The sequence below is a fragment of the Mandrillus leucophaeus genome, unplaced genomic scaffold (genome assembly GCF_000951045.1).
Source record: "Mandrillus leucophaeus isolate KB7577 unplaced genomic scaffold, Mleu.le_1.0 Scaffold59, whole genome shotgun sequence".
NCBI lineage: Eukaryota > Metazoa > Chordata > Mammalia > Primates > Cercopithecidae > Mandrillus > Mandrillus leucophaeus.
The window spans coordinates 2,682,861-2,709,992 of NW_012106363.1; the positions used below are offsets into that span (position 1 = coordinate 2,682,861).

The following is a 27,132-nucleotide window of genomic DNA, read 5'->3' on the forward strand; positions in this document are numbered from 1 at the left end:
TATATACCCAAAGGATTTTAAATCATGCTGCTATAAAGACACATGCACACATATGTTTATTGTGGCACTATTCACAATAGCAGAGACTTGGAACCAACCCAGATGTCCATCAATGACAGACTGGATTAAGAAAATGTGGCACATATACACTATGGAATACTATGCAGCCATAAAAAAGGATGAGTTCATGTCCTTTGTAGGCACATGGATGCAACTGGAAACCATCATTCTGAGCAAACTATCACAAGAACCGAAAACCAAACACCGCATGTTCTCACTCATAGGTGGGAATTGAACAATGAGAACACTTGGACTCAGGAAAGGGAACATCACACACTGGGGCCTGTTGGGGGTTGGGGGGTGGATGTTGGGAGGAGGGATAGCATTAGTAGATATACCTAATGTAAATGATGAGTTAATGGGTCTAGCACACCAACATGGCACATGTATGCATATGTAACAAACCTGCACGTTGTACACACATACCCTAAAACATAAAGTATAATAATAAAACAAATAAATAAATAAGAGAAAATGTACTTGAGGGTTTTTAAACCTTTTCATGATTCCCTGTCAGCCTCTCATGTTGCTTTTGTTTCTATTATCTTAATGTGAAAATTATTTTTGTATATCATGGTCAGTCTGGGGTTCACATACCCAAATAAGTAGAATTTTTATAGTTTTATGCAATATTTGTTACATGAAAAAAAAATTCCTCTTTTTTTCCCCCTCACTAGTCCTGTATTTCTTATAATACATATGGTTCCAGTCTTAGCCCATTTTTTTTTTTTTTCTTTTCGCTAGTTTGTGTGATCTCTTACTCTGTGTCTGGTAGAAACTATGTTGTTGTTTTTCTTTAGAAGAGCATAAAAACCTTCATAATCATAAAACAATTTAAAGTCATGTTTTGGAGAATATCCACACAGATTGTATTCTGTGTACAGTAAGCATATTAATGCTACAAAGATTGTATTTACTTTATTGTATTGTAGCTATATTCTGTTGCTTGTGTGTGTGTGTGTGTGTGTGTGTGTCAGTGTGTCAGAGTCTTGCTCTGTTGTCCAAGCTGGAGTGCAGTGGCACGATCTCAGCTCAATGCAACCATCACCTCCTGGGTTCCAGCGATTCTTGTCCCTCAGCCTCTCGAGTAGCTGGGATTACAGGTGTATGCCACCATACCTGGCTAACTTTTGTATTTTTAATGCAGTAGAGATGAGGTTTCTCCATGTTGGCCAGGCTGGTCTTGAGCTCCTGACCTCAGGCAATCCACTTGCCTCAGCCTCCCAAAGTGCTGGCATTACAGATGTGAGCCGGTGTGCCCAGATGTTGCTGTTTGTTTGTTTATTTATTTTAAAAAATGTTTTAATACTGGCCATTGCTTTTAAGGAACAGAAAACCCCACCACACTCAGTTGCGTTTGCGTTTGAATAATGTAGTTAGCACTTGCTTGGGGTACGGTGTAGAATTTTTCCCTGTTAGCCTTGACACGTGAGATTTGATTATTACAATCCTCGCTTAATAACCATACCCAAAGCATGAAATGTCACAGAATTGATATCCAGTAGTAGATGGAAAGGATGGTCCATGAAGGGCTGGAACCATAGAACTCAGGGAAGACAAGAGCAGGTTATACAGCAGCTGTTTCAGTGTGTAAAAAATACCCACATTTTGGCTTGGAGCAGTGGCTCATCTTGTAATCCCAGCACTTTGGGAAGCCAAGGTGAGCGGATCACTTGAGCCCAGGAGTTTGAGACCAGCCTGGGCAGCATGGTGAAACCCCTACTCTACCGAAAAAGTATATATAAAAATTAGTCAGGCATGGTGGCCTGCGCCTGTAGTCCCAGCTATTCAGGGGGCTGAAGTGGGAGGATCACTTCAGCACAGGAGGTAGGGGCTATAGTGAGCCAATATTGTGCCATTGCACTCCAGCCTGGGCAACAGACCCTGTTTCAAAAAAAAAAAAAAAAAAAAAAAGCCCTCACAGATGAATGACATTTGTTAGATATTAAGGTTTAATTTTGGTGGATATTAAAATTTAATGACATTTGGTGGATATTAAGGTTGCTAAGCCTATCATTGATTTTTACACCATTCATTTCAATGCCTAAACAATGTGCTCTATGTACTGTTCACTTAAGTAGTACTTATTAAAGCTGATAATAATAAATACATATATGTTTTTTATATATATAGAGAGAGAGTCGTTTTTTCTTTAATTAGACAGGGCCTCACTCTGTTCCCCAGGCTGGAGTGCATTGGCGCAGTCATAGCACACTGCAGCCTCAACCTCCCAGGCTCAAGCAATCCTCCCGCCTCAGCTTCCTAAGTAGCTGGGACCACAATACACATGCTTTTTTTTGTGTGTGTGTGTGTGTGTGATGGAGTCTCGTTCTGTCGCCCAGGCTGGAGTGTAGTGGTGTGATCTCAGCTCGCTGCAACCTCTGCCTCCTGGGTTCAAGCAATTCTCCTGCCTCAGCCTCCTGAGTAGCTAGGATTATAGGAGCGTGCCACCACGCCTGGCTAATTTTCGTATTTTTAGTAGAGGTGGGGTTTTCCCATGTTAGTCAGGCTGGTCTCGAACTTCTGACCTCATGATTGTTAAATTATCATGTATTGAAGTATAAAATATAAAATATTTACTTTTTTTTTTCTTTTTTGAGGCTGGGTCTTGCTCTGTCATCCAGGCTGGAGTGATCTTGGCTCACTGAAGCCTCCGCCCTCCGAGTTCAAGTAATTCTCCCACCTCAACCTCCCAAGTAGCTGGGATTACAGGAGTGCACCACCACCACGCCCGGCTAATTTTTGCATTTTTTGTAGAGATGGGATTTCACCATGTTGGCCAGCCCGATCTCAAACTCCTGACCTCAGGTCATCCACCCGCCTTGGCCTCCCAAAGTGCTGGGATTATAGGCGTGAGCCACCATGCCTGGGCTGAAATATATACATTCTTGAAAAATAACTGTAAAGTGAAATTTCATATTTTTTCCACATATTTAATAAAGGTGAAGATATGCATCTATAAAAAAGCCTGACATACTAATTTTAAATGAAAACATATAATTTTTTTTGGTCTATTTCTATTCCTTGAGGAAAAGATAGTCTAGGAAGAAAACAAGATCTCAGGAAAAATTTTAATTACCAAGTCAGAGAGCTAGGTCTGTCCAGCAACCAAGGCAGGTTTCCCATGCTGCCCAAAAGCTCTTTTCATAGATCTCTTCCCTCAGTTATGAGCAGCTTCTATCCTCTGACCTGATAGGCTCCTCCCTATATTTTGTTTTGCCTCAAGGAAGGAAGGTTTATGTAACATGGATAGGGCTGCTTTGAAATGTGGATCTATTCTGCTCTAACCCACAATTTTTTCTGTTTATACATCTGTTCTAGAGATGTCATTCAATTAGCAATTATAAATAGCTATCTAAAGCCAAAGAACTAGGCGCCCTTAAAACATAAACTCTGAAAACATTCAGGGAAAGGAAGCCTGAAGGGGTTTAACCTTAACCTTTTCACTATTACTTCCAAAGAAGGTAATGTCTTTTAATAGTTGTTTAGCACTTTTATGAAACACATTCGTTGTTGCTTAAGGGAAACCTGCCGTGGCTTTTTCTGATTTGATTTAAGAATAACTATTCTTAAATTTAAGAATAAGTAGTCAACTATTTTTAAATCAAATTTTTGTATACATTACTGAATTTGCTTAAAAGAAGACATGCCTTAAAGAGGGCAGTGGAAGAAATATAAAGGACAATTTTGAAGCACTCGGGCCCACGTGTGTATGCTAATCACCAAAAACTTTAGCCCTTTGGAATCTTGGGAGAGCCTCAAATCAGGGAGTGTTTGAATGCATTCTCATTTTATCCTCTGACCAAATTCTCATCCATTCCTATTTTACAGATTGAGGTTTAGAAAGAGTCTATGAAATGATTTGCCCCAAATTCTACTGGTGATTAGATTTGAAGCCAGGTTTGTCAGATTCCATTGCCTGAACTTTTTTTTAAGACGAAGTCTCGTTCTGTTGCCCAGGCTGGAGTGCAGTGTCCTGATCTCGGCCCACTGCAACCTCCGCCTCCTGGGTTCGTGTGATTCTCCCAACTCAGCCTCCCAAATACCTGGGAGTATAGGCGCATACCACCACACTTGGCTACTTTTTGTACTTTTAGTAGAGACTGGGTTTCACCATGTTGTCCAGGCTGGTCTTAAATTCCTGGCCTCAAGTGATCTGTCCGTCCTGGCCCCCCAAAGTGCTGGGATTACATGCGTGAGCCACAGCACCCAGTCTACCTGAACTTTTAATAACACTAACACCTTGGCCAGGTGCGGTGGCTCACGCCTGTTTTCCCAGCACTTTGGGAGGCCGAGGCAGGTGGATTATCTGAGGTCAGGAGTTTGAGACCAGCCTGGTCAACATGGTGAAACCCCATCTCTACTAAAAATACAAAAATTAGCTGGGCATGGTGGCAGGCACCTGTAATCCCAGCTACTTGGGAGGCTGAGTCAGGAGAATCGCTTGAACCCAGGAGGCGGAGGTTGCAGTGAGCTGAGATCATGCCACTGCACTCCAGCCTGGGTGACACAGCAAGAGTCCATCTCAAAACAAAAACAAAAACACACTAACACCTTTAGGTTCCACTAGACGTTTTCCTTTTCCCTCCCTCCCTCCCCCCCCTTTCTTTTTCTTTTTCTTTTTTTTTTAAATTTTTAAGTTCTCTTTCTTCCTTTTCTTTCTTTCTTTCCTTCCCTTTCTATTCCTTTCCTTTCCTCCCTCCCTTCCTTTCTTCTTTCCTTTCTTCCTTCCTCTCTTTTTCTCTCTCTCTTTTTCTTATTTTCTCTTATTCTTTCTTTCTTTGGAGGCGGGGTCTTACCATCTTGCCCAGGCTGGTCTCAAACTCGTGGGCTCAAGAGATCCTCCTGCCTCAGCCTCCCAGAGTGCTGGGATTAGAGGTATCAGCCATCATGCCAGCCTGACATTTTTCTTTTTTCTTTTTTTTTTTGAGACGGAGTCTTGCTCTGTTGCCAGGCTGGAGTGCAGTGGCACGGCCTTGGCTCACTACAACCTCTGCCTCCTGGGTTCAAGCGATTCTCCTGCCTCAGCCTTCCAAGTAGCTGGGATTACAGGCACACACCACCACGCTTGGCTAATTTTGTTTGTCCTTTTAGTAGTGACGAGGTTTCCCCACTTTGGCTAGGTTGGTCTTGAACTCCTGACCTCAAGTGATCCTCCTGCCTCGGCCTCCCAACGTGCTGGGATTACAGGCATGAACCACCACACCCAGCCTCAACCTGACATTTTTCTATGACTCTTTGCTCTGAAGCATGTCCTATTTTATTTTGTCACTTCACTTTTCTATCTAACAACACTGGTGCTCCCTCCCACTCACTTTTTTTTTTTTTTTTTTAACCTGAGTGGATACTGTGAGGCCTTATTAATATTTAAATTTTTATGTATTTTTTTAATACTTTTTTGTGTGTTTATAGACTATAGTGCATAACATTTTATTCTAGACATCAGGAAATGCTTTAGTGTATGGGATTTTCTTGTGGGTAAGAGGAAGAAAGGACAGTGGGCTCATTGCCTGCTCAGAGAATTAAGTACAAAGGCAGATAAGGCCTGACTCCTGCAATTCTTAACAACTCAGATGACTGAGTCAGGCAGGCCAGAGTTCTGGCCCCAAAGCTAGTGACAACTTGAAAAGTTAGTCATTGACCAGACAATTAACTTGGATAGAGTTTACCTATGAAATCATGATACGGTGAAGATTAAATGGAGAAAAAATGGCTGTAAATGCACTGACTGACATAGAATTAGTGCTCAATAAATAATAGCTGCCATTTTGTTGTTATTGTTCTCTCTTTTCTTTTCCCCCTCAGTGATTTTTGATTGTCAGTTCTTTCCTTTAAGTGCTAGTTTGGTTGAGTTACAATCGATTTCATTATATAGATGATTTTGGAATGTCAGAAAAGCCAAAACTGACAAACGGGATCTAATTAAACTAAAGAGCTTCTGCACAGCGAAAGAAACTACCATCAGAGTGAACAGACAACCTACACAATGGGAGAATATTTTTGCAATCTACTCATCTGACAAAGGTCTAATATCTAGAACCTACAAAGAACTCAAACAAATTTACAAGAAAAAAACAAACAACCCCATCAAAAAGTGGGCAAAGGATATGAACAGACACTTCTCAAAAGAAGACATTTATGCAGCCAACAGACACATGAAAAAATGCTCATCATCACTGGCCATCAGAGAAATGCAAATCAAAACCACAATGAGATACCATCTCACATCAGTTAGAATGGCGATCACTAAAAAGTCAGGAAACAACAGGTGCTGGAGAGGATGTGGAGAAATAGGAACACTTTTACACTGTTGGTGGGACTGTAAACTAGTTCAACCATTGTGGAAGGCAGTGTGGTGATTCCTCAAGGATCTAGAACTAGAAATACTGTATGACCCAGCCATCCCATTACTGGGTATATACCCAAAGGATTATAAATCATGCTGCTATAAAGACATATGCACACATATGTTTACTGTGGCACTATTCACAATAGCAGAGACTTGGAACCAACCCAGATGTCCATCAGTGACAGACTGGATTAAGAAAATGTGGCACATATACACCACGGAATACTATGCAGCCATAAAAAAGGATGAGTTTGTGTCCTTTGTAGGGACATGGATGCAGGGGGAAACCATCATTCTCAGCAAACTATCACAAGAACAGAAAACCAAACACCGCATGTTCTCGCTCATAGGTGGGAATTGAACAATGAGAACACTTGGATGCAGGAAAGGGAACATCACACACTGGGGCCTGTTGGGGGGTGGGGGGAGCGAGGAGGGATAGCATTAGTAGATATACCTAATGTAAATGATGAGTTAATGGGTCTAGCACACCAACATGGCACTTGTATACATATGTAACAAACGTGCACATTGTGCACATGTACCCTAGAACTTGAAGTGTAATAAAAAAGCAGAAAAAAAAAATGCTGCACTGAACAGCTTTATACAAATAGCATCTTAATGAAAGCAAGTCTATTAATAAAAACAACAAAAAAGTAATAGCTGTTATCTGTAGGATTTGTAGACATGGATCATAAAACTAAATAAATATCGATTAAATAAAATCTTGATTTCTGAGGAAAAAAGAATACTATTTCTGTAATTACATTGAACTAGTCATTAAAAGAAAGTTTAGAATAAGGTAATAGAGAATCAATCTGTAGAATGGCTGTTTGGGGGAGAACTATCTTTGCATTTTGCTTGTCATTCTTTTTCTATATTGAGTTCATAGAATACTATGAAGCAATCTGGGGTAAGTTTGTTTTCTTCATCTGAATGCTTAAAGAAACTTAGGTCCTCCATTTGAACAAATCAATTCCTTACATACAATTACTTTACTATACAGTATATATAAGAATTCATAGCTGGGTGCTGTGGCTCACACCTGTAATCCCAACACTTTGGGAGGCCAAGGCGGGTGGATCACTTGGGGTCAGGAGTTCGAGACCAGCCTGGCCAACATGGTGAAACCCCGTCTCTACTAAAAATACAGAAATTAGCTGGGCTTGGTGGCGGGCACCTGTAGTACCCAGCTACCCTGGAGGCTGAGGCAGGAGAATCGCTTGAATGTGGGAGGCAGAGATTGCAATAAGCCGAGATTGCGCCACTGCACTCCAGCCAGTCTCACTCTTGTCGCCCAGACTGGAGTGCAGTGGCATGATCATGGCTCACTGCAGCTTTGACCTCCCTGGCTCAAATGATCCTCCCTCCTCAGCCTCCCAAGTAGCTGATACTACAGGCACATCCCACAATACCCAGCTAATTTTTTAAAAAAACTTTGTAGAGACAGGGTGTCCCTATGTTGCTCAGGTTAGTCACAAACTCCTGGGCTCAAGCAGTCCTCCCACCTCAGCCTCCCAAAGTGCTGGGATTACAGGCATTAGCCTTTGTACCTGACCTCTTTTTTTTTTTTTTTTTTTTTAAAAGGGGTCTCATTCTGTTGCCCAGGCTGGAGTCCAGTGGCATGATCATAGCCCACTGCAGCCTTGAACTCCTGGGTCCAAGCAGTTCTCCCACTTCTACCTCCTGAGCAGTAGGGACTACAGGCGAGTGCCTGCTAGTTGTTGTATTTTTTTTCTAGAGCAGGTGTCTTGCTATAGCCCAGGCTGATCTCAAATTCCTGGCCTCAAGCAATCCTCCTACCTCCCAAAGTGCTGGGATTACAGGCATGAGCCACTGCAAAGCCTTAATTTAGGCGTTCTAAAACCTTTTGAAAGTTTAAATTGAGATTGATTAAACCTGACAGTCACTTTGTTATATTAGTTTCGGTTTGATTTTTGTTCCTGAAAATTCTTCCTGACACAAGGAAGCTCATTATTTCTGACTTGCTGATGGATGAAAAGTGTATTTCTTCAAAACTGTTTTGTAAATGGTGGTAAAATCTATAAATTTAAAATAAAAAGTATGTCAATTAAAAAATCTTAAGATACTATATTCATGTGATTCTGTTTTCATTCTTTGTGGCTAACATTAGTTGTTTGGACTAGTCTTCATTGGAGAACAGTCTGGTTAATTTGTTTTATTTCATGCATCAGAGTTCAGCTTTTTGTTTATTTGATGATAAATAACATCTTAAAATTAACTTACATTTTGTAATTTTTGTACACGCCAAATAAAATTTCTACAAGAAAAGCATGCTTTGTAAAGTGAATTTAAACTTTTTAAAAAAATTATTTTGTTACTTAATATGCTACAGTGCGTATTTTAAGTTATAGAGAGATTGAAATACATCTTAATACAGCTAAAGTTTAGTGACTTCCAAAGCTATTCTATCTACAGTGTTAAGAATTCAAGTAATATTCCTTAGGAATGGTGAAAAGGGACATTAAAAAAAAAAAGAGAATTCAAGTAATATTCCCAAGAAAGATATCAACCTTTGCTTGCCTCTTAATATTTACACCCTTTAAATACTAACACACTATTTCTTGTTTTTTAAAATTCATTGTTTTCTTATTCATGTCATGTTAGTATCTCTAGCAAAGGCCTTTTGATTTTATGTCTTAATTCGAAATTTAGGCTTTTTAGAAGTGAAACTATATATTATCAAGAATCAAATAGGACATTAGAAGTTCTTGGCAGTTTATGCACTTTATATTCTTGAAGTTTTTACTTTCATATTCAGCTTGTCTATCATATGATTCCTTATCTAAGACTCAAAAAGTGTTCTAATTTTTTTCGTTTGTATTAATTTGCTGCTGTTATAATAGATGATTATACTAAGTAATGATACCAGTAACAGTCAAAGGAGAAAGTATTTTAACATTCTTTCAACTAAATGTACAGAAAGAAGAAACCTTTCTTGGTATTAAATTAATTAAATTGAAAGTGATCTTTATTCTGTTAATTTCTTTTAAAATGGAAAAGATCAGCACATAAGGATATGGTTTCTTCAGAAGTTTCACATTAATTTCTTTGTTGTGTCTCATTTTAGTGAATGGGTTTTTCAAATGCCATCTATTATTTTTAACCCATGGTCTTTTATCACTTCTTTCCCAGTGTCTGTTTACTAATTTGTGTTCCTTATGTCAATATTATTTTAATAGCATCACATATTGTAAAAAAAAGTGGGTTTTTTTTTCCATGCTAAGCAAGATATTAGCTATTTTTGTGGACACCAGCATCCTTAAAGCATTTGCATATTACTTTCCATTAAAATTTTTTTCATTTCTTAATATTCTCTTACATGGAATTGAGTAGTCTGATAAATAAGAAAATTGTACAAAAATGTTTTCCTTGTTTTAACACTATGATTTTATTCCAGGTATTAGCCTTAAATGTTGTGTATTTTTTTCTTTCTTTAAAATAGATGATCCATAATTATATGGAACACTTAGAAAGAACAAAACTTCATCAGCTCTCAGGGAGTGATCAACTAGAATCCACAGCTCATAGTAGAATTAGGTAAGCCTTGTTATATATTTTGCCTTGAGAAAAAGTAAAATAAATATGTTTGTTTCTGTTTTTCTCTATTCTTTAATCCTGGAACAATAGTTAGGCTGATTCAAAAAGCTCTCCACTGTGATTGGAATGCTACAGGAGAGAATAGCACAGAAAAGTAGAAACCGTTTTTACCATTAAAAAAATAAATTATGAGCCATCCATATAAGCAGCACATTTGAGTATTTAGATTGTTTTCTGATACTTAATGGAGATTATACTAGGTTTAAAATTTTGTAATTTGTGGGAATGCTGAAATTTTTTATTTCTCCTGTGTAATTGGTTTGAAGTCCCTTTTGTTACAGAGAGGCATGTTTGAAAGGGTTAGCTAGCCATCTGTTTGATGTAGGAGTGTGAATAAATTATGTAGATCTTCAGGCATTGTAGCCAATGAGCTAAGCCAGGACTCTTAGTGGAGGGGAAAATAGTTAATAGGCTGGCTGTCTGCTCGGGGTTGCAGCATAAATGCTAGGAGCAGCAGCTCTATGGTTATGAGGTGGGGAGAACGGAATGACGTCATCGCTTGAGAGCTGCTGCAGGATGGAGTGGAAAGCTGCTGCTGATGGCATTGTTTTTGTGGCAGCAAGCTGAATGACAGATCCTCACTACAAAGATACCCCTTTGGCCCCCGTGTAGGCCTCCTGGTTCGGGTGTTTCACCATGCCAGCACAGCGCCATGAGTCCTGGATGCATGCTGCTGTTTGTGTTTGGCTTTGTTGGCGGGGCGGTGGTCATTAATTCTGCTATCTTAGTATCTCTCTCTGTTTTGCTGCTTGTGCACTTTTCTATTTCTACCGGTGTGCCAGCTCTGACGCAGAACCTACCAAGGATACTCAGGTACTCCCGTCTCTTTTAGAAGCCCCTGCTTAGCTGGTTTTTCTTAAATTTTTAGCTCCATGGGTCTGCTTAGTAACCATTTCTGTTGCAGATTGAAACAATGGAAAATGGCCTGAAGCTAGGATTTTGATTGTTATTTATAGTAATTTATAGACCATCAGTTAGGATTATAGCTTTATGTTTGGAAACCACCGACTAAAGAAAAGGATTTTCATATTGTACTTACACACAGTACAAGGTCAGTGTGGTCTTGTTTTAAGCAGAATGTTCAAAGTAAAGGAGAGCAAGAGTAGAGCACCGGGTCCAAGTTTATACAACCTCTGCTTTAGCTTCTGAGCATTTAGGGACAAATATCTTTTATGCTTGAACTTGCAGTCAGTTAGATACAGGCCATAGTTTATTTTGTTTTAATTATCCTTTGAATGATAGAGGTTCAGGTATCATTTTTGTAATTTTTGATAATAGCTCATGGGAACTGACAATTTATAAATATTTTCCTCCTAAAACAAAATATGTTTTAAAGTGAAAAAATTTAAGACTTTTAGGTTAAGGAATGCATTTTTCCCCATTATTTACACATCAAAGTTGTGAAAGCTTTACAAAGCCTATTCACTATTGTTTTGTCAGATGTTGCCCTTTCTTTTCTTTGTAGTCTTGGGTGACAAATATCCATGCCTGCTTGTGGGGGTAGTCATTAATCTCTGTAGCTTTACTGTTGCTCACTCTACTTACACCCTTTAAGAGCCATCTTCTGTATTTTAGAGACTTAAGGTTGTGGTTTCTTTTGTTTTCTAAACCATCAGACTAACACTGTCTGATTTGTTCAGATTTCTGCTTTGTGCATGGTTTTAAATGAAAATTCATAGTATATAATTTTTATTTATTATTTAAATGTTTATAAAATATTTAAGCCCTAATTGTAGATTTAGATAAATTAAGAAGAATTAAAGTAGTAAATTCCCTCAATGTGTTTCTTTTTTTTATAGGTTAGTTCAAGTTTAATATTAGTTGAAAGCCCAGAAATTAAATTTCATCTGTGATTTAAAACTAGATACTTGGTCTTTTATTTTCTTTCCTGATTTATAAAAATTGGGAATAATCTTACTACTTGTATATATATTAGTACATAAAATATTTGTATATGTGTATCTGTATATTTAAGCTTTGAAGAAATTAAAAGCAAACTTAATATGTAGAATATTAAAATAAGACTAATGTTAAGGGGCTGTCTTGGGTTTAGACTTCATTTGAGAGGGCAGTGCCATGAGCTGCTGTGTGGCGCCTGCAAGTGGGTACGACAAAGCTTTTGAGTTGAAGTGCCTGGGTGCAAATGCTCTATTGCACGTGGCCGTAGGAGCTTTGGCAAGTTGCTTAATCTCTCTGCCTGAGTTTTCTCTTCTGACGGGAGATACCCCTTTGGGTGGTTTTAAAAATCAAGTGATTTTATTATTTTGTATTTAATTATAGTTGTAAGATATATGGTAAATTACTCAAGTAAATAATTTTCATAGTTACTTATATGTGCCCATTTTTAGCGGAAATAGTTTTAACTACAGCTTTTATTGATAAAATACCTTATAATTAAATTACTTTACCACAAAAATTGCTACTGATCTGATTAAATAAAGATATCAAAGTCTTCGATATTAAGATTAAATTGTCAAAAAGTTGATAGTTCCAAGTAGGAAGTTCCAAGGAAAGCAAAGGGCTTGGAGTTGAACAGTACTGGCTTTGAATCCAAACTCTGCCAGTTACTAGTTCCTAGAATCTCTGAGCATCACTTTTTCTACTCTGAAAATTGGGAAAATAATCCCCATTTCTTGATAAGGATTAAATGAGATAATGTAAATAAACCATCTAACTCAGTACCCACCATGTGGTGAGTGTTCAACAAATGTATTTTTTCTTTTATCTGCCTTCATATATAAAGTAGATTTTACTAATTAGTTGTATCAAATGTGAATATAGCCAAAAAGCTGTTTCAAAAATGTAGTTGTAAAATTATTTATACACATAAGCTAACATTTAATAACCAACTCAAAAATGGATATATGGAAGTAGGGCAATTAAGAAAAAAGAATTCTGATACTTGGTGATAGCTTTGTTTTCTAGACAAGTAATAGCAGATGTTTCAGTCTGCGGGTGTCAGTCTGCCACTTGATAGTTTTCCATGCGTATCTCATTTTATTTCTTCTTCTGTGAGTTTAACTGAAGCGTTTAATATATACCAACATAGTACCGGACTAATGTTTACCTTTCAGGGTTTCTTTTCAAAAGTAGGATTCTCGTGAACTTGGCCTAATTATGCGCCCTTCTCTCCCTTAGCCCAACTATATGTAATTTATAAGTAAAGTAAGGGGAGGAGTATGTAGTGATTATTTTTTCGGAGTTGGAACATTGTAACCTAGAGCATCATTGACCCACTTGACAGATAGCTGTCAGTCTCTGAAGATGTCCCCTCCCTGTAGAGTAGTGTCTGAATGTTTGATACAAGCAAACTAAAAAGGTGGGAATTCTGCTTATAATTTGGGTTGTAGATTTTGTTGAGTGTGGATTGTAGATTTTGTTGACTGATTTTATTTACTTTTTGGAAAGTAAAATTTGGATTCATAGAAGACTTCTTCGCCCAATAGTTTTAAACTTTTTCAACATTTGATATGTGTGAAAATGAATGTGTTGTCATTCATATAGGAAATAATTCTAACGACTGGTTTATATTTTGATTTCTGTTAGTGTGATGGCATCTTATGAAGTCTATATATCATCTTCCTGGTTGTCTTTGCATTTTGAGTTAGAGAGCTTTCCATTGTATTCAGTCATTAAATTCCCAGTCACCTTTTGCTTAACTTACTAAGGTATGTTAGAAAATAAATAAAAGTCAGCTAGTAGCTCTTAGTAGAGAGCTACTACTGTCTACTAAGAAAATCCTTGGATTTTCAGTTCACAAAATATGGGGGGAAAACATCAGGTTGACAACTTTTTATTTTGTCCAGAATGGATATGAAAAGGAAATCTAGCTACTTATCACTGTCACCATCATTTAATGAAAGAAAAGGCATTTTAAACTCAAAGAAGAAAATATGTAATTTAAAATAAGGGTCAGTCATCTTCAAGAAAGAACAGGGTTCTATAGTATATGGGAATGTATATGTGTACAATATGTACTACATTATCTATGCACTAAGGAAATAATAATGCCTCTTTTTTCATGGACTTATTATAAAAACTTTGTTGCTGAACAGCATTTGGGAGTAACTGGTGTAAACATGATAGCTGACTAGTTACTTTAATTTTTGTCATTTGGTTGTCCTGGCAGCTCATAGTCACAAACTTAGATTTGGTATTAAAATTTACCCTCTTGGCCAGGTGCGGTGGCTCACACCTGTAATCCCAGTACTTTGGGAGGCTGAAGCAGGTGGATCACATGAGGTCAGGAGTTCAAGACCAGCCTGGCCAACATGGTGAAACCTCGTCTCTACTAAAAATATAAAAATTAGCCAGACGTGGTGTTACATGCCTGTAGTCCCAGCTACTCGGGAGGCTGAGGCAGGAGAATTGCTTGAACCCGAGAGGCAGAGGTTGCAGTGAGCCGCGATCGTCCCACTGCACTCCAGTCTGGGCGACACAGCAAGACTCTGTCTCAAAGAAACAAACAAAAAACTACCCTCTTTTTGTACTGCCTTCCTGCTTTTGAATTTTCCCCCTAAATCAAAGTTCTGTTTTTAAATTTTATTTCCTTGTGCATACAACTTTGATTAAATGTAATCTCTCAAACCCTTTGCTTCACCTCATTTTTAAGAAGGCATTGAGACAGTTTTACTAATCCTTTTAGATTGTTAGGAATGGAAGAACACACCCTTTGTATTAAGTGAAGGCACATTTCAAAAGTGGCTGAAGTTTCTTGGAATAAAAAACTACAGAATAAAAGACTTACTTAACAAAATGGAAAATTTCCCACTTTTATTAATAACCTCATTGTTTCTATTCTAACTTACATTCTTACCAGTAGAGGTATGAATTCCAGGAGGCAACAATCCTTTAATGTCTCATTTCTTTCTAGTTTCTACACTTTTGAGTTAATGACCCAGGATGACCGGTTAGTAGGCTTGTTTCCACCCTCTAAAAGCTCTTCGATTTGGAATCTTCTGTGCATCAACAAACGATGTGTTTCTCATTGAAATTCTGTTAGTATTAAAATTGTAACTCTTGTTCATTGAAACTTCCCACAAAGCACTGGAAATTCAGTAATCTTTTATAGAATTATTTGGCCTTCTTATTTGGAAAAAACTGACAGTGGTTTTCTCATATGTACTATGCTTGGAAGGAACTCCTATAATAGTTCTGTAGAAAAACAGAGCTTTCCTACTTGGGTGGTGGGGAGAAAGATATTTTGAGTTCTTTTCATCATTTAATAGGTAACCCTGATTTAGATAATATATTGATTTTCCTCTAGGCAGGAAAGGCATACCCTGAAGAGGCTTCAGTAAACATCCAGGGATTAGCGAGAGGACTTGGGAAGTCTAGAAATGAGTTGGGCTCACTTCCAAAGAAGGAGGTTGCAAGTTCCCCTAGGGCTAAGCTACATATGATGAAAAACTCAGCAGCAGCTCTTCTCCAGACCACACTAGACCACTGACTGCTTCTTGGGCAAGGAACTCATCAGTAACTTACAAACTTTCCTTAACCCTTCTTACCACTTTTGTTAGTTGATTTCTTGAGGCTAAACTAAACTGAGACTGTCCTTCCTCTTTGGTAAGTCTGTTTTATTCAGATGGGCAGACAGTGTCATTTTCGAGTGATGGTTGTAAAACAGTGACAGTCCAGACTTACTTACAGTCATGGCAAATAAAAAAAGTCAAAATAAATGAATGCCGAATTTTTTCTCCCCTCTTCAAATAGAAAAGAACGTCCTATATCATTAGGAATTTTCCCATTACCTGCTGGAGATGGATTGCTTACACCTGATGCTCAGAAAGGAGGAGAGACCCCTGGATCTGAGCAATGGAAATTTCAGGAATTAAGTCAACCACGTTCTCATACCAGCCTGAAGGTAAGCTTTAAGCTGCTGAAATTGTCAGTTTACATTTCATAAACTTTCTTATCCTAATTGAAGTGCTAGACAACCACAGTATAATAAAATGTAATTGTTTGTATACATTTAGTTTGTAAAATTGATTTTTAAAATTGAAAACGAGCTCTTCCCAAAGAGTGTATTTTTTACTGTTTTATTTCAAATTATATAGGAAAAAAAGTGAAGCATTATATCATCTTGATTAGTATACTAATGACAAAAATTAATTTCTATTTGATTTAGGCTATATGAGTTTAGGGTAGGGTGACTAGTGAGCCTAATTATATTAGAACTGAAAATCGCTGTTACCAGAAAGTCTTGGTTCATGTTAGAGGCTTTCCAGTTTAGCAGGGTTTCACTTACAGAAAAACAAAACAGAACAAATACACTCTTCCTTCTTTAAAACCACTTCATAGAACAATCTACAAAAATGCATTCTATTTAGCTAAAAAGGCCTGGTGTAAATTAATTATAGATATGTTCTTGACCAAGAACTTGTCATCAAATAAGTGATAAATATAAACAATAATATATGCTAAGAGTGGATATGAACTAATAATTAACTTTTAAGAATATTTCAAGTTATGTTCTATATCTTTTAAAATGAAATATTCACAAAGATAATACTGATTATTAAAGATTTTTTGTTACCTTATAAAATCTACTCATCATGAAACAGGCCACCTGCAATGAATAGAAATGAATTACATGTATCTTATTTCCTTTTCCTGCTTTGTTTTTCTCCATAATACTTGTCATGGTCTAAGCATGTAAAGATAGTTCTTAACAATGCTTCTAAAATACTGTCATTTACTGTATTTATTTGTCTCTAGACTCCTCCCTAAGAACATGAATTCTATGAGGTTTATTTACTGCTGTATCCCCCTAGCACTTGGAAAAGTGCCTGGCACATTATAGGTACTCAGAACATGTTTGTTGAGTGAATGATTTGTTTTAGATGTTAGAAAGAATCTTTGAGGACGATATAAGTGGTCTTTTTCTCAACTCTAGAATGTAGAGGCATTCAGAATCATTCTATTGACCTTTGAAATGTGCCCAAAACAGTAAGCAGTTGGTAAATATTTGATAGCTTTTCTCCCACTGAAAAGCATTTTTAACAATAAGGGTTACCTTTTCCCCCTTCTTGCTCAATTTGTTAGAAGCTAATAGTGCTCAGTATTAGCCCACAGTGATGTTACTGGGTAACTCTCTCTCTTTTGTTTTGAAACGGAATCTTGCTGTGTCGCTCACGCTGGAGTGCAGTGGTGCGATCTCCACTCACTGCAACCTTGGCTCACTGCAGCCTCCTCCTCCCGGGTTCAAGCAATTCTTCTGTCTTAACCTCCCAAGTAGCTGGAATTACAGCACCCACCACCACGCCTGGCTAATTTTTGTATTTTTAATACAGATGGAGTTTCACCATGTTGGTCAGGCTGGCCTCGAACTCCTCACCTCAGGTGATCCCCCCGCCTCAGCCTCCCAAAGTGCTGGAATTACAGGCGTGAGCCACCATGCCTGGCTGCAACTCTCTCCTTCTTTACTCCTGTACCACAGTGGGTCTTTTAGCCTTCTTGTAGGTTTAATAGATTTTCCAAAACACTCATGTCTCAATCGCCTACTTGCCATGTCCACTTTCCCAAAACAAAATTAGGTAGGAGGGATACTTTTAGTACAAAAAAATCCCATATGGTAACTATATTTTAATGACTACCCAAAAGTGTGCTTAAGAGATTATTATAATTCTCTTTATTTTTTAATCCACTGATAGGCTGTGCCAGAACTTTACTGACAAGTTATAAAACCAATTAACAAATTATTAACAAATTATTAGTATAGACTTAAGCAGAGGAGTTTCTTGTGTCCTTCCCAGAGAGTTTCTAAAACGAAACCCTATCTCTCGCTACTTGGTCTGGACATGGAGTCACTAAATGGGATAAAGACTCAATGAATAAGGATTTCCATGAATGGGGTGGTGCTTACAAAATGGCAAAGTCTAGTTTGTAAATCATGTTACTAGTTGGGATGTACAGTATTTTATTTTTCACCTAAGCCCTTGTCGTTCACTAGATAACTTTCTACTTCACCAGGGCTGGAAGTCAGGGGTTTAGGATTCACTTGTGGGCTATGCCACAGGTATGTCACATGCCCTGTCATTTTGGTTTCTGTGTATAACAGGAATTGGACTAGACTCTAAAATATCATTTCCCCTGAGATTGGGGATGACCTAGCCATCTTAGGGCATGTTTTGACTTCATTATGAAAAAATTGAAGGTGTAAATTATAATTAACACTAGTTTTACTACCACAGTTTTTCTGTGAAGTAAGGTTAAGGTGAAAATGTCCTGTGAGAGAATGACAGAAAACTTTGCGGCAGAAGAGGAGCAGATAAGGGGATTTGCCAGTGATTGTAAAGTTATGGCCCTTCTTTGTTGGTGTGTTACACATTTCTCACTGTGAGAGACCTGTGGTGAGTGAGGTTATAAATAACCTAATGGATTTTCTAGGAATGATGCACCTAGAAAAATGTACAAGTTCTTAAAAAGAAATATTTGTACATATTCTTGATTTATCACAATCTCATGGAGATCGACAAATAAATGAAATAATAGAACTTCAAGTATTGTTAAAGCAAGGAAAGCTAAAGAGTAATTAGTAAGGAAGGGCACTTATTTTAGGGTGTGAGAGAAAGCCTCTGGAAGATGACTTGCATCCTGGCATGGGGATGTGCAGGTGCATGGGAAGGTCTGGAGGAGTACGTGTTGAGGAAGATGAGATGGCAAATGCGAAGGCCCTGACGTGGGGAAGAACTTCATTATGTTTATATGGTGGTTTTCTCTTCATTGCACTCAGACTTTCAGTCCTACTTACTGCCCCAACATGCCTTCTGTCAAGGGTGCCAAAAGAATCCATCTTTCCAAATCTAATGGAAAATTCTCAGTCCTCATCTTACCTTTTAGCAGCATTTATATATTTGAATATATTCAGCTTCTTGAAATACTTCCTTCAGTTTGCTTCCAGGATTCCCCCTGGCAAACACACACAGATTTTCTTCACCATTCCTTCTCCATTGCTGGTTTCTCTTCTGCTTTTGGACCTCTAAATGTTGAGGTACTCCTCAGCCCTTCTCTACTTAATCTGGGTAGATCAGATTCCATGTCTGTAAATGTCATCTGTGCATCAGTGTTCACAGATTTGAGTCTCCAACTCATATCCCTTCCGTGGACTCTAGACCTCTGCATCTAATTGCTTTTCTTTATAGTTTCCTCACATATATATGCTTTACCTTGCCTAGATTACCACCAGTAGAAATACCCTCATTCAAGGCCAGTCCAAATATCACAGTTTACATGTAGTCTCACTAACACACTAGAGACTAACACCCTATTGATTGTCCTCAAATCGAATTTAGAGATCAGTTCAAGAAGAAAGCAGAGAAGTTATGTATTGCTTTATTAACAGGAATTTCATACCTGGAGACTTCTAGTGAAATTGATAAAAAGAAACTCCTTATGTTAAATGATCAAAGCTGTTCTATTAAAAAGTGTATTATAAAAGTGCTACAGGCTAGACATGGTGACTCATGCCTGTAGTCTGAGTACTTTGGGAGGCCAAGGCAGGAGGATCACTTGAGTCCAGGAGTATAAAACCAGCCTGGGCAACATAGTGGGACTCCATCTCTTTTCCTTTTTAAAAAAAAAAAAAGTTTATATACACACACACCACACACACACACTCTATATATATATATTTTTGTTTGTTTGTTTGTTTGTTTGTTTGTTTGTTTTGAGATGGAGTCTAGCTTCATCCTCCAGGCTGGAGTGCAGTGGTGCAATCTTGGCTTATGCAACCTCTGCCTTCTGGGTTCAAGTGATTCTCCTGCTTCAGCCTCCCAAGTAGCTGGGATTACAGATGGGCACCACCATGCCTGGCTAATTTTTGTATTTTTAGTAGACGTGGGGTTTTGCCATGTTGGCCAGGCTGGTCTCGAACTCTTGACCTCAAGTGATTCTGCCTGCCTTAGCCTCCCAAAGTCCTGGGATTACAGGTGTGAGCCTCCGCGCCCGGCCTGTGTTTTATGTATTTTAAACATTTATTCCTCCAGTGTCAAGCGACTCTGTCTCTACAAAATATTTAAAAATTAGCTAGGCATGGTGGTGTGCACCTTTAGTCCCTGCTACTCAGGAGGAACAGGCAGGAAGATCAACTTGAACCTGGGAGGCTGAGGCTATAGAGAGCCATGATCATGCTACTGCACTCCAGCCTGGGTGACAGAGTAAGTCCTTGTCTCAAGAAAAATAATTAATAATAATAATGATGGGCTAAGGCTGAGAATGGACAAAATGTTAAGGTGAGACAGTTAATCTTACTGAATTATGTTCACAAAGAAGCTACAAATAAAGAAGGAACTGGAGAAGAAAAGGCCAAGTATAGCCAAGACAATCCTGAAGAACGATAAGTACAAGAACTTGAGCTACCGGGTATTAAGATTTACTATAAAGCTTAATTATTAAGGTGGTATAGTATTGCTTCATCTTCCCTTTCTCTTTCCTTTCTGCACAATTCAGTTCTAAAGCCACCAGGCAGGGCAGAGGAAGGTAAGGCTTTCCATGGTGCCTAGGAGCAGGGGTGGGGTTGTTATAACCTAAGCAAAGTTAGGAGGGTAATCCATATGGGGTAGCCTGCTGTAAAGAGTCAGGGCCCCAGCAGCATTAAGGACATCCCTGCAGGATGGCAGCCAGGCTTGGGGGTACAAGACCCTAAGCAGGATGATGAGAGCCTCCCCAAGGAGAAGTGCCAGGTATAGGGTGTCAGACCCTGAGCAGGTGAGGAAGGCAGCATCTGTGTGTGGTAGGGGGAGACGGGGCTGGAGTGGAGAAGAAAGAAGATGCATGGGGAAAGAAGGGCATTAGTGGAGGGCTGTAGTGGCAGAGAAGAGAGACCGTAAGAGACATGAGCCCTGAAAGACAAGGCACAAGGGAGTTTTAGAATGGAAGAAGATGTCAGCAGGGTCAGCTGGTGTGGGGAAGTCACATAGAATGAGGACTGAATTTGTAAATGTATAGGTGTAGATTTGAGCAGTTTAAGTTGTAGGGCCAGTAACAGGAGTAACTGTAAATCATAAAAAGAGGAAATAACATGTATAGACTACCCAAAATGGTGATTGTGGTGGGAGGAGAGAAAAAGGATAACTTGAGGTAGAGATTAGCAGAGCAGAGGGAAAAGTATAGAATGGGAGAGACTGGGTTGTTGGTATGCTTACAAGAAGGGTTCAACAGAGAGAAAAGTTAAAGACAAGGGAGTGAAGAAAGATAATTGATACATCAGAATCCTAGAAGGGCAGAGGGGAAGGGATCACATATCCCAGCTACAACTCAGATCTCCCTCGTTGCTGGGACAGCTTCAGTTTTTCCTAGACTTTTGCTGTATTATTTGCAGTTACAAATCATACTGTGGTAAATAACCAACCAAGGCCTACAAAGCAGCATGAAAATTATATGGCTGGCATACAGCATGCACACACATATGCATGTGTATACATATGTGCTCCAAAAAAGTATTTTTTTCTTTGAAGAGCATCCTTGGTTGTTGATTATTAATAGAATGTGACCTTTAGATCTGAGAAAAGCAATTTTAACTAACTAAACCAATTGGATGGACACCTACTTGTGAAAATTTCAGAGAGTTCTCATAAAATCACATGACTCGTGATACTTTAGTAAACTGCTGTGAGAAGCTCTTGTTAGCAGAGTTTGGTATGTAAAGCCAGTCAATGTGTGCTGCATTCTTCAGGGGATGTGCTTAGCATGCAGAACAGGAAATGTCTAAACAGAGCCAGCATTCTTGTTGAGAGAATTTTCCATCCTCCTCCATTTGTGGTTAAGTTCTGAAATTATTCCTATTTCTTTAGTTTCCACAAGCTTTAATCTCTATAGTAGTTAAATCATATCTATTGTTATTTACAATTCCTATTATAAAATGCATGTGTAATTTAAAAAGTTAAAGCTCACAGTTTTAAATAACTTCTTTGAAGTAATTTTAGACTTACAGAAAAGTTGCAAAAATAGTACAGCGTTCCATATACCCTTCACCCAGCATCCCCTGACATTAACCATAATACAGTCATCGAAGCTATGAAATTAACATTGGTACAATACTGTTAGGTAAACCTGTATTCGAGTTTTACCAGTTTTTCCACTAATATCCTTTTTCCCTTCCAGAATCCAGCCCAGGATCCTACATTGCTTTTTTTAAAAAAAATTTTTATTACAGACAGTGCCTCATTAGGTTGCCCAGATTGGTCTCGAACTCCTGGCCTGAGGTGATCCTGCTGTCTCAGCCTGCCAAAGTGCAGGGATTATAGGCATAAGCTACCACACCTGGCTTCCACATTGCGTTTACACATTATGTCTCCCCAGTCTTCCCAGCATGTAACAGTTCCTCAGTCTTGTCTTGTCTTTCAGGACCTTGAGATTTTTGAAGAGTACTGGTTAGTTGTTTTGTAGAGTGTCTCTCCATTTGGGCTTCTCTGATTTCTCATTATTAGATTGAGGTTATGTATTTTTGGTGAGAATACAACAGAATCTAGTGTCTTGGTGTAGATATACTTTGAGACTATGTAGATATCCTGTTTCTGTTCAAACTTTCATTCACTGATTTTAGCATCCACAGTGGATTTTGCCTACAACAATTATTAGTAAAATATTGCTAATAGTTATTTTCTGTTTTCTTCATTCTACATTTATTAACTGGAATTCTTCTATCAGGGAGAGTTGTCTTCTTCCCACCTTCCCTCCATTCCAGTTTGGATTCAATGGAGATTGTATATATGTGTGTATACACACACACACACACACACACACACACATTTACACACATATATGTATATATTTTATTCTGTGGGCTATGCAAACCTATCATTTCTTTGGGTTCTCAAATTATTCTAGCTTTGGACATTGAGAGCTCTTGCAGGATGGCTCCTGTGCTCTTTTGACATACCCCATCCTTTTTGAGTGCTTTCTTCCTTATTGGCACCATAAGATGTTCCAAGCTGTTGTATTTTCCCTGCCCCACTCTTAAAAATTGGACTACTTCTCAGAGGAACTCTGGCACATTTTTTGGGAGAAAGGTATTTAGGAACCAAGATCTAGGCACTATTCATTCTTTTATTTCTGGTTTGGGCTTTTCCATTAGTTTATACCTCCTTTATAGAATTTTGTATTAGTGTACATACTAGGGTAAAATAAAAGTAGAGTTTTAAGAAAAAATGGATTATGTGTTATAATATTTCATATTGTTTTTGCTTTTGACAGTGGATAAGGAATTTGTTCTATAAACTCAATTTTTGCTTATAAGCTTTTTTCCCTCACATGTATCTTCACGTGATAACTTTAGGAACCACCCATAGGTGACTGTTAGGATTCGAAGGAAAAGAAGGGTAGAGATTTTATTGTGTTGTTTGTTGACCAAGATGCCTATTATGTATGTTGAGACTGGAAACTGGTAAAAATGTAAATAAGCAGTGCTTTCAAAATGATGGTGTTTAAATATTGTATTTTAAGTGTGACTTCATCTGAGGTAATTGGCATATAGGTATTTATTAATACTTATGTTTAGGCTGGGTGTGGTGGCTCACGCCTGTAATCCCAGCACTCTGGGAGGCCAAGGCAGGTGGATCATCTGACGTCAGGAGTTCGAGACCAGCCTGGCCAACATGGCGAAACCCTGTCTCTAATAAAAATACAAAAATTAGCTGGGCATGGTGGCACACGCCTGTAGTCCCAGCTACTCAGGAGACTGAGGAAGAAGAATCACTTGAACCCAGGAGGCAGAGGTTGCAGTGAGCCAAGATCGTGCCACTGCACTCCAGCCTGGGTGACAGAGCGAGACTCCATCTCCAAAAAAAAAAAAAAAAAAAAAAACTTATGTTTACTGTTTAAACAAACTTTTAGAATAGAAGAAGTTGTTTAACATATTTTCTACTGAAAAAATTACCTTTTTCACTTAAAAAAATTTATTGATGCTCACTGCATTAGGCACAATGCCATGTACTAGAAATGTTGTTAAGGTGCTCAGAGGTCCAAATATTTTCTAAAACAGGCCTTTATATTTCTTTTAAAAAGTTATTTTAGGCCAGGCGCGGTGGTTCACGCCTGTAGTCCCTGCACTTTGGGAGGCCGAGGCATGCGGATCATGAGGTCAGGAGATTGAGACCATCCTGGCTAACATGGTGAAACCCCGTCTCCACTAAAAATACAAAAATTAGCTGGGCATGGCCGCGGGCGCCTGTAGTCCCAGCTACTCAGGAGGCTGAGGCAGGAGAATGGTGTGAACCCGGGAGGTGGAAGTTGCAGTGAGCCGAGATTATCCAGCCTGGGCGACAGAGCGAGACTCTGTCTCAACAAAAGAGAAAAAAAGAAAATAGTTATTTTACTACTCAGGAGGCTGAGGTGAGAAAACTGCTTGAAGCCAGGAGTTCCAGGTTGCAGTGCACTATAATGGTGCCTGTGAATAGCCATGGCATTCCAGCCTGGGCAATATAGCAAGATCCTGTGTCTAAAAAATTTATATTAATTCAGTTTCACAATTTTTAGTAATACTGAATAATATAGAGTAGGAATGGGAAGTTTCTTCAACCCTGAATTTCATTTTCCCCCCGTCATTGTAAATAGTTAATGAATCCTTGGCCTTTTTCTTTACAGGTGCACATAGATATAATGTCTTTTTAAGATAAGTGGGTTTATAAGTATTTTCCTGCTGCTTGATTTTTTTTTCATTTAATGACATATCTTGACGATCTTTCTATTTTATATAGAGAGAGCTACCCAAGTTTTTACCTGGTTTTTGATGAAGGGAATGATTAAAGATTATGAGAATCCAGAATCAAAGATCATATAAATAAACATTAAGTGCTCTTACCACCAAAAACAAGTATGACGTGCTAGGTGTGTTTATTGGCTTGAATGTGGTGATTGTTTCACAATATGTATTTTAAAAATCACCTTAACTGTATACTGTATTTGTCAGTTATATCTTAATAAAGCTAGGGGGAAAAAAACCACGTCTATTAAAGAAGAGGCAGTCTGGTTTCCTATAAAGTGAATCATGCCTTGCTAATCTGTGTATTTTTTATTTTTTATCTTGTTGAGATGGAGTTTTGCTCTTGTTGCCCAGGCTGTAGTGCAACGACGTGATCTTGGCTCACTGCAACTTCCACCTCCTGGGTTCAAGCGATTCTCCTGCCTCAGCCTCCAGAGCAGCTGGGATTACAGGCGCCCACTACCACGCCTGGCTAGTTTTGTATTTTTAGTAGAGACGAGTTTTCTCCATGCTGGTCAGGCTGGTCTCGGACTCCCGACCTCAGGTGATCCACCTGCCTTGGCTTTCCAAAGTGCTGGGATTACAGGTGTGAGCCACTGCGGCCAGCCTAATCTGTGTATTTTTAAGGGCATAACTGAGAGCTAGCAGCATTTCAAGAAGACTTTGATGAATTTTCAGACCAAGAGTATTTAAAACTGTTGCTTTGTATTTAAGAGAAACACATCCATCTCATAGAGGGAAAATGTGTAGATGGAAATAAAGAATATGAATAAATAGATTTTTATGAAAAAGGATTTGGGACTGGGCACGTAGCTCATGCCTGTAATCCTAGCACTTTGGGAGGCCAAGGAAGGTGGATCACTTGAGCTCAGGATTTCGAGACCAGCCTGGGCAACAAGGCACGACCAAATCTCTACTGAAAATACAACAGTTTATCTAGGCATGGTGGGGTACACCTGTAGTCCCAGCTACTTGGGAGGCTGAGGTGGGAGAATCACCTGAACCCTGCGAAGTTGAGGCTGCAGTGAGCCGTGATCGTGTCACTGCACTCCAGCCTGGGCGACAGGAGTGAGACCCTATCTCAAAAAAAAAGAAAAAGGATTTGGATTTTGGTGATCTTTTGATCATTAGTGTTATCTAACTAATTCAGAAATGATCGAAGGAGGTGTGATAAACATTTCTGAGTATGCTGCACTGGAATATTGGTATGTTAAATAGTCAAAGGGACTGGACTGGAATAAACATCAAGAAGATTTCATAAGGTAGTGGAAGTAGAAAAAAAAGGTTAAATAATGAGCTGCATATCGATAAGACGTTGATCCAAGTGGTGGCTTCTGAACCATGATATTACTTCAACTAGAGTGTTAAAGTCAGCGTAAGTCAAAAGAAAACAAAGCCTCCAAGCCCTCATTTTAAACACAGTACATAATAGATGAATCTTGTATCCTGGGAGATAGTACAAGCCAAAGATACAGCTATGTTAAAACCTAGTAAACACGTAATTTTTTTCTCTTTTATAATCTTCCCTCTTCCTAGGTCAGCAATAGTCCTGAACCTCAGAAGGCTGTAGAACAGGAGGTGAGAATGGTGCTTCTTAACATTTTGCAAAAAGTACACTAAAGTGATTAACTATTGATTACTTCCTCAACTGCTATTCTCAATACATCAGATGCTCAGTTTGGAAGACTATTGTTGTAATTCACTGAAATATAAAACTATTTCCACTATAGTGGTTGTCAGGGCTTTACTGTAATCTGTAATTTATTCCTTCCCCAAAGTAAGCATTTTTAAATAAAGGAAAGAAAATATAAGTAAATTCTGTGAAATTCAACCTGTTTCCATTTATCCAGCTCTATGTAATGGTATACTTTCCAGAAATACCTTCCTCAGGGCATAATGTTTATAACTTGTATGTGTCCTGGATGTGGCCTAGTGTGTCATCTTACCATGGACTGCTTCCTTAGTTTGATAGAGTTCTTCATCTCCAGTCAGGGCACCATCCAGCTTTATTCATCAAACATCTGTTAAGAGCCTACTACAGACCAGGCGCGGTGGCTCATGCCTGAAATCCCAAACACTCTGGGAGACCGAGGCAGGTGGATCACTTGATCTGGAGTTCAAGACCAGCCTGGCCAATATGATGAAACCTTGTCTCTACTAAAAATACAAAAATTAGCCGAGCGTAGTGGCAGACGCCTGTAATCCCAGCTACTCAGGAGGCTGAGGCAAGAGAATTGCCTGAACCAAGGAGGTGGAGGTTGCAGTGAGCTAAGGTGGTGCCACTGCCCTCCAGCCTGGGCAACACAGTGAGACTCCATCTCAAAAAAAAAAAGAAAGAAAAATAGCCTGCTACGTGTCAGGCTTGATATGCTAGGCACTGGGGATAACAAGATATCTGTGA

General features: G+C 38.7%; 1 protein-coding gene across 5 annotated transcripts in view; it reads left to right on the plus strand.

Moving 5' to 3' along the window:
• SPAG9 (sperm associated antigen 9) overlaps positions 1 to 27,132 on the plus strand; it is a 122,067-nt gene that overhangs the window by 26,094 nt on the left and 68,841 nt on the right. For 2 of the 5 annotated variants that reach the window (XM_011999233.1, XM_011999231.1), the window contains exons 3-4: positions 9,876 to 9,970; positions 15,743 to 15,893. In XM_011999233.1, coding sequence (XP_011854623.1) covers positions 9,876 to 9,970; positions 15,743 to 15,893 — 246 coding nt within the window. Of the gene's footprint in view, positions 1 to 9,875; positions 9,971 to 10,374; positions 10,844 to 15,742; positions 15,894 to 26,267; positions 26,310 to 27,132 lie in introns of those variants that run through there. The other 3 variants (XM_011999228.1, XM_011999230.1, XM_011999229.1) reach the window with 2 other exon arrangements.